An 8,365-nucleotide genomic window follows, 5' to 3' on the forward strand; every position below is an offset into this window, starting at 1 on the left:
TTCTGGACCTGGAAGAACCACTGTACTCATAACTTCACAGCAGCTAAGGCTGTATGCAGATGGCACAAGATCAAGCCAGTCCACAGTCCAACATGGAGAAGGGAAGGGCTCCTGAGTTCCCATCCCTAACTGAAGCACTACTGGCAGCTGACAGCTTCTGAGGGTCTCTCTCTCTCTCTCTCTCTCTCTCTGTGTGTGTGTGTGTGTGTGTGTGTGTGTGCTCGCGCGCGTGCATGCATGCGCGTACGCACAGGGCAGTTGTCACTGGGGAAGAATGCTTCGGAGGGCAATCCTAATGCTACACAAGCTCCATGAGAAGGGCTAGCTCCATAGTCTCCATATGCACCCACCTCTTTTTCCTCAGACTCACTTTTCAGTGAAATTTTTGTCACAGCTGGCCACTAATGCAGTGACCTTTCTGAACAATGCGCCAAGGCCTCCTCACATCCAGGGCGCCAGTAATCTGTCTCTGTTACTAGCAGCTCAGGTAAGCAGTTGAATGGACCGCAGTGTTAACTCGAATGGCTTATGGCTGGTTTTGGTTTAGGACAATCACCACCTGGAAAACCTGAGATCCACAAATGCCGTTCTCCCGACAAGGAAACATTCACCTGCTGGTGGAATCCCGGGACAGATGGAGGACTTCCTACCAATTACTCGCTGACTTACAGCAAAGAAGGGTAAAAAGCTCTCTTGTACCTCATCAAACCCCACCAGAGTGCTCACGCTCCGGGCCCTAGTTACATTAGTTCTTATTATAAATACCAGGCTTTTCTGGATTTATATCAATAAGGTTCATAACACCAGGAAAGGAATCTAATGTCTCTAGCCCGTCTTGTTCTCTAAAAGTTTTTTACAAACTCAGTCTTGAAATGCACATTGATCAGTAGCGTTATAATATTAGCCATGTTTCCAAATGTCTGTCCCAAACTTAGATTGCAGACCAAGTCATCATTTCCTATAGATTGGCTGATCTTAGCTGCTCGTCCATAAACCACATGACATTTATAGTTTTGTAGTTTTTTATTTATTTGGTTTTTGGTTTTTTTTTCTTTTAGTTAATACACTACTTTTACAACATAACAAAATTATATAAGCTGTGTGTGTGTGTGTGATCTTTGGCAGCCACGGTACGTTAGGTTTTCAAATGTGTTTCATGCCCAAGAGAATAAATAACCTTTAAGAAAAAGAATTTGAGAGTTTTTTTTTTAAGTAAGTTGCTGATCTAAAAGCTAAAAGTCATGGTAACACACATCTGTAACCCCAGCATTCTGGACGCTGATGCAGGAAGATGACAAGTTCAAAGTCAGCCTGAGCTACATAGAAAACCTCTATTTCAAACACAGCAAAACAATAAAATTCAAGGTCTCCTGAAAGGCATTGTTAAATTTAACATTGCCATGAGGGAAAAATAAGATCATCTCTAGATGATAATTTTGATGACTTCACAATGAGACTCTCCTAGAAATCTTAAATGAACTATAGAAAGGTTAGTTTAGCAAAAAGTACATTTCCATATCTTGGATCTAACAATAAAATATTACCAACAGAGATAGCCATTGCCAGTTTCCATTGCTTGTACACAAAGCTGGCCTTCTGTGTGGGATCCAAAGAGGCGTGGCACAAATACTTAATGAACGCAGAGCTGAAGCAGCCTCCAGAACCTGTGTGGTACGAATGAGGTTGTTAAGATGCGAGCAACTTAGTGAGCCCCGTAAGGCAGAAGGATCTCCTTTCAAGACACTTCACTCTTGTTGCTTGTTTGACAGCATCTAATGTGTTCTGATGTCAGTGTGTTATCCACACTGTTATCCACATGTAGCTTGACAGGCTTGTGTGACCAGAGCTGCAATATGGATGATCCCATAATATGAATGTGTGCTAACAAAAGTTCCAACTGCCCAAGGTGACCAATGATAGTACCATTGCTGTGAGTGCGCCTTGGTCACTGGTAACTCAGGAGGACCATTCACGAGGTTCATAGGGACACCTGCAGGAAAGAAGGGTGAGTGAGCAGCAGAGAACTGGGATGCTAGCCTGCTCCCTCCCAACCAGTCTGCGCAGGGCACAGAGCTATATTTTTCTGCTTTATTCTTGTACTTTGAGCACCTCATCCCCAAAATCCAGTAGTATTCATCCTTTAAGAACAAAACGAGACTTGTTCTCTTATTCACTCTTAACGCATGACTTGTTGCAGAGAGAAAACTACCCATGAATGTCCGGACTACAAAACCAGTGGCCCCAACTCCTGTTTCTTTAGCAAGCAGTATACTTCCATATGGAAAATCTACGTCATCACAGTAAATGCTACCAATCAAATGGGAAGCAGTGCTTCGGATCCACTTTATGTAGATGTGACTTACATAGGTAAGGGGGGAGTGGGTGAGGAATATGTTACCGTTATTTTATGTGATGTTATGTTATGTGATGTGATGTGATGTGATGTGATGTGATGTGATGTGATGTGATGTGATGTGATGTGATGTGATGTTATGATCAAAAGTCAAACTCAAATTGAGTCTTTCTGGCTTATGGATGAATCCTAGATAAGAAAAGTGCAAGAATTCATGGCATCTTTGCTGAGCGAGCATTTCACATCAACAGCATTGATTCTTGACAACAAGATTAGTACTTGGGATCTTCATGTTCTCTTATGTCTCCTCAACTCTAATCCTAGTGCCTTATATCCAGTGTGGGTGTTCTGCATGCCTCCTTTATTAATAATAGCTCCCCTGGCCGTCTCCCTTCAACCATGTTGCCTTTTTTACTAGCCAACTCAAATTTGTTTTCTTTTTGCTGGGGGTGTGCTGGAGATGAAACCCAGAGCTGGGGATGAGGGCAAGCACTCTCCCACTGAGCTAAACTAATAGCTCCAAATGTCTTTTCTTTCTCTTTATGGAAGACAGGATACTCTTCAGAAATGAAGGTCTTTTAAAGGGTCTTCTGGTTCGGAATTTACAGGATTCATCCCAAATACTCTGATGAAACTAAGCTCTCCACAAGAGTGTATCTACTTCACTATACTTTGAGTTATTCTTAGACAAATAATCTGCCAGGGTGATGGGGGTATGGGTTCATGGAAGGATGCTGCCTGGTATAAATAAAAAAGCCCGAGTTTCAAGTATCCCCAAAATGTAATAAAAATAATAATAGCAACAGGAAGAAGTAACTTGTCAAAAGTCTGGTCACTTATGTGTTATCTGGAGAAAGCATCCACAAAGTAGAGCCGTCAATTGGAGATAGGTTCTTGCTTTGCATGATCAGCATTTTGTAGTGGAGCAATTGGACACAGCTGTAATGGCCTTTATGGTTTAGCACAGATGATAAATAGACTAGTAGGAGAATAGATAGGATGAGGAGAATAATGTTTAGATAATAATTTATGAAGTACCTAGTAAGGTTTGAAATTATTCAAGGCTTCCCCATAGAAGCAGTACCACTAACAACAGAAAGCAGGTCAAGCCACTGCAGCTGTCACACATCTCCCTCCCAACTTCACGTCCTCATTCTTGCTTACCTTGCTGTTATGTTTTTAATAACACACTGAGTCCAATTAGTGCTGGCCATACAGGGTCATCCAATGAGGCATGAGCAACACGCAATAGCCACACCCCAAAGAGAAGTGACTTCCCGCTCCTCCAGCCTCCACCAATGGCCAGTCGCTCTTCAGCTAGGGATGAGACCTCAGGGGCCCCTCCCCCTCCATGCTTGAAGTTTGAACTTATTTGATCTCCTCCAGATCCTTGACAGGAAGTCACAGTAGCTGTGGTTTCATGTGCGTAGCAGCCAAGTCTTGCCCAAAAGACAGCAATTCACAGCACCCTTCCCCGCCTTCCCGCTCTTACATTTTTCCTAGCCCCTCTTGTGCTATTTCAAGAGCCCAGGGGAGAGGGGTTTGATGCAGGTGTTGTTGCATCTTCAGCTGAGCATCACAGCCCACTAGGTGTTTCACTCTTAGAGAGGTAGTCCCAAGGCCCATCGTTGGAGGAATCTGAGAGTAAGTGCTTCCTTTGATTATTTTTAATTGTAGTAAAATACATATAACAAAAATTATCTTCTTAAAATCATATTAAGCTGTGTAATTCATGGCATTAGTTCATTTAGAATGTTGCATACACATTAGCTAATTCTTGCTGCAGCCTACAGGGAAAACACTGTTTAAAAATTGTTTCAAAATAAAAGCCGCTTCTAAGTTTCAATTAACACTCATTACTGAAGATGTGACTTTAGTCCAGGAATTGTTCCTCTTTTCATTTCTCTTCTACCAAAGGGGCCCAGTAATACAGGCTCATGACATTTGGGGAAGGGATTAAGTGATGATTCACTGTTAGAGTATTGTTTTAATTCATGGCATGTAGTATGCATTCAAGAAATGACAAGGTTTTGCTAGTGGGAATTCAGTAAACATTTGGGGACTGAATAAATGGGGCAGCAAGCTGCTTGAGGGTTACTCAAAGGAACACTCTCCAAAAGGACAAGTTAGGCACTTGTTAACCATTTACTATCTGTCAGGAAGAAGTCTGCCCTCCACAGAGAGTGATGTATACTCTGAGTGTAAAATATACTTGATGAACTGAAGGCAAAAAATCCATAAACTTCTTACCTGCAAAGTTGCAAATATGCATGGGTGATGCACAGAAAGATGTGCAGGCTTTCAAGGAAATGGTTGCTCCCAACTCAGGCAAATTAACCCTTCCAAATGTCTTTCCCAAGCATCTCCTATAGCAATCTCAACTTGTAACTCCCGCCCCAGTTATTATCACATGGACATTGCTGTTAGGGGGAAAACGTGCACATGCGTATGAACCTGGCTGAAAGAAAGTGGAGAATACAGCCAAAGCAAAATCTCAGTTGCTGAGATATTTTGTTGTTGTTGCTACTTTTCAAACCCCATCGTCAAGTTCAAACGTGACTGATCACATGTCAAGAGGAAGAAGGAATTGATTATATCCTCTGGGAGCTTCTCATGCAGTGGAGAAAGGGGACCGACAGAAATAGAAGCCATGACAGAAAACAGTAGGGTCCAAGAGAAGGCCCAAGCCGTGAGGGAAACTAAAGATGTCTTTTACATCCACAGTTGAGCCAGAGCCTCCTCGGAACCTGACTTTAGAAGTGAGACAGCTGAAAGACAAGAAGACATATTTGTGGATTAGATGGTCCCCACCCAACATAACTGATGTGAAAACTGGCTGGTTTACAATGGAATATGAAATTCGGTTAAAGTCCGAAGGGGCAGATGTGTGGGAGGTGAGTCAAAGTGAAGTTTATTGGAGGACCCGTGTCCTTCGGCGGGGATAACCCTTCACAACGGAGCAGATCATTTCCCCAATTGTTGTGGGTATTCCCTTGCAGACACAGCCCTGCAAGGAATGCCTCCTCCCTTCGACTGAGATTGAAAGATGTCATATTCACAACTCTTACAAAGACAGTTGCTTGTACCGGACAGGTTTCCTCTTCGGTTCCCAATTTACCTACCTAAGTATATCTCAGACAGCCTCTGGATATAAACTATAAACTATACTGAGCCTGGAGGCAAGAGAGTCAGTTTAAAAGCCCATGGTCAGTGCTTTTAAGGAAATGCTTTGTAATAGTTCAGTGTAAAATGATAATGCTGCAATTACAGGCATAATGGTATACTACCCTGTGTCCCTGTTGAAAATGAGACATTTAGAAACATAGTCAAAATTATAGGATCACACATTTTTAAAAAGGTAATTAAAATTCCTAAAGAAAATAAAGTAGTCTATATTTTAATCCTCCCTGTCTCAGTTTCCTAAGTGTGTGTGTGTGTGTGTGTGTGTGTGTGTGTGTGTGTGTGTGTGTATATATCTTTAATAGCTGGTTAATCCAAACTAAGTCTACTCCAAGACATTTTTGATGTAGTGGGAAGAGGAGGGTACTTGTTCAGAAGGATGTCCCACAATATTCACCTTTTATTAGTTCTTTGTATATTCACTTAGCTAATATCTCGGCTCCTGTACTGTCTGCAATCATACTTTAGATTCCAGGGCTTGAGTAGAATCAGGTGGAATACATGTAGCTCAACATGCTCAATAAGTAATTGGTATAAACTTCGTACTATTTTCTCCATCATCAGCATCATCAAGTCATCTGATCGACCTAGTATAATTGATACTAAATCTGAGTCCTAGACTAGGAAGGTAGAAACCTGATGGCTTCCTTGCTAAATAACATTTTATTTGTGTACAATCACTTCAACGTTCATGAAGAGTTGGATTCCTTCCACCTAGTAGTTTTTACACCAACTAATAATCCTTTAAACCAATTACTCCATTGGAATTTGTAAACTAGTAATTTTATTATCTCTTATATGTATGTACTAATTTGCTAGCAAGAATCTTGTCTTTTATTAAGTAAACTGGTGAGGGGTGGGAATTGTCTTTCTGAAATAGAATTTCAAATAGAGACATAGAAGACCTTGTTTATTTGTTTGTTTGTTTGTTTGTTTGTTTGAGACAGTGTTTCTCTGTAGCTTTGGGGCCTGTCCTGGAACTAGCTCTTGTAGACCAGGCTGGCCTCAAACTCACAAAGATCTGCCTGCCTCTGTTTCCTGAGTGCTGGGACTAAAGGCGTGTACCACCACCACCCGGCTACCTTTTAAATTCTTATGAGAAAGTTGTAAGAGGAAGAAGGAAAGGATAGAACAGAGCAATGAAAAGAAGGCATCCTCTAAGCATAGCCATATCTACCTAACTCCCCATTAACTTATGTAAAAGAAAAACCTCTTTTATCATAACAAGAGTCAGAGGTGACTTCTGTTTTTCTTGTTTTTTCCTTAGAACCATTTTACAGGGCAGCAAACACATTTTAAGGTTTTTGACTTATATCCAGGACAAAAATACTTTGTCCAGACACGCTGCAAGCCAGACCATGGATACTGGAGTAGATGGGGCCAAGAGAATTCCATTGAAATACCCAGGGGTGAGTGTTTTGACTATACTTTCCCCCTATATGTATATATCACTAGCAATAAAACTGCATGTAATAGCTACTAATAATACAGAAACTATTTTGTGCCCTATCTAAAAAAGTAGGTAGAGATGTGATTATCATCTCTTAATCTAACAAAAAGACATTTGGAAGAGCTGTATTACTGCCTGAATCATAGTTTCCAAACATCAGTTTCTAGAACAAAGTTACAGATATAAATCTAAAATGTCCTCCAAGGACTCACTGGTCATTCATTCTGACCTCCCTGTCTAGCTTACATGTACCTTCTGTTGATGAATTGCTTTTCAAGTCAAGAAATACAAGTAGGAAGACAAAATCTTGAGTCCAAGTTTGCAGGTGTTATTTTGGTTGGCTAGTTGGTTTTTAATGTTGATATTATACGTGATCAAAGCTCTCTGGCTGTTTGTTTTTTAGACTTCACCCTAAAAGATACAACCGTGTGGATCATTGTGGCCATTCTCTCCGCTGTCATCTGTTTGATTACGGTCTGGGCAGTAGCTTTGAAAGGCTATAGGTACTACACTGTCTCCCAGCTCTCCTCTCAGGCATTATTATCTGGAATAATGACAAAAAGCACCGATATAAAGATGACGGAAACCAGCAGACAGCCTAAGTACCTTATTTATCCATTAGTGCTAGCATTTTTTCTAGTACAAAAAAAAGGTAATCTTTTATCAATGGGTTTTTAAAGAGTATTTAAAAATATACTTTTTGAATCTAGTGTTCTTTCTATAAAATAGGAACTTAGAGCTATAAAATTGTGGAAATCTGGCAAAAGCAGCTAACGCTGGAAGAATCAATTAGAACAAATAAACCAGTAGCTTGAAATTAGCTTTCAGAATTAGCCAGCAAAGGCGTAGTGTGCGTCTCCACCACTACCTCTGGCATTTACCGCTACTTTCATACTGCCCTAGAATTCTACCTCTTATAGCCCAAGCATCAACTGTTTGGGAACTGGGAGAGGGGGGCGGGAATCTCTTTCAAATATTATAATGAAATATGAGTCATTTGTCCACTCTCATGAATTATTTTGTAGCATGATGACCTGCATCTTTCCACCAGTTCCCGGGCCAAAAATAAAAGGATTTGATACTCATCTGCTGGAGGTGAGTGTCAGAAGCAGAGAGTGTGATGTGACTCACTGCTTGGTGGTAATTAGTTTACATACGCCCGCTCAGTCCTCATCAATCCAACCTGGCCCTCATCCCTTTCCGGTCGCCCATCCTCGTCAGCATGTATATTAACAGAAGGAAGTGTTTGGGATGACTGTGTTCATCATCATATTCTAAAAGTCACAGAGCAAAGAAAGACAGCTCGGAGACATCCAAACTCATGGGGAGGCATGTTACATTGCCCAGGACTGTTCTTGAAGACAGAGATGGCCGTTTTCAAA

At 41.2% G+C, this 8,365-nt stretch overlaps 1 protein-coding gene across 13 annotated transcripts in view; it reads left to right on the forward strand.

Annotated features, from left to right (window-relative positions):
* Prlr (prolactin receptor) overlaps positions 1-8,365 on the forward strand; it is a 172,451-nt gene that overhangs the window by 142,236 nt on the left and 21,850 nt on the right. For all 13 annotated transcript variants that reach the window (XR_014997008.2, XR_014997007.2, XM_048429343.3 and 10 more), the window contains exons 4-9: positions 548-680; positions 2,198-2,367; positions 5,078-5,247; positions 6,801-6,942; positions 7,387-7,486; positions 8,009-8,078. Coding sequence is in view for 11 of the 13 variants with exons in the window: in XM_048429343.3 (XP_048285300.3) it covers positions 548-680; positions 2,198-2,367; positions 5,078-5,247; positions 6,801-6,942; positions 7,387-7,486; positions 8,009-8,078 (785 nt within the window). In the remaining 2 variants the exon portion in view is untranslated. The remainder of the gene's footprint in view (positions 1-547; positions 681-2,197; positions 2,368-5,077; positions 5,248-6,800; positions 6,943-7,386; positions 7,487-8,008; positions 8,079-8,365) is intronic.

Source organism: Myodes glareolus, chromosome 15 (genome assembly GCF_982192425.1).
Source record: "Myodes glareolus chromosome 15, mMyoGla1.1, whole genome shotgun sequence".
NCBI lineage: Eukaryota > Metazoa > Chordata > Mammalia > Rodentia > Cricetidae > Myodes > Myodes glareolus.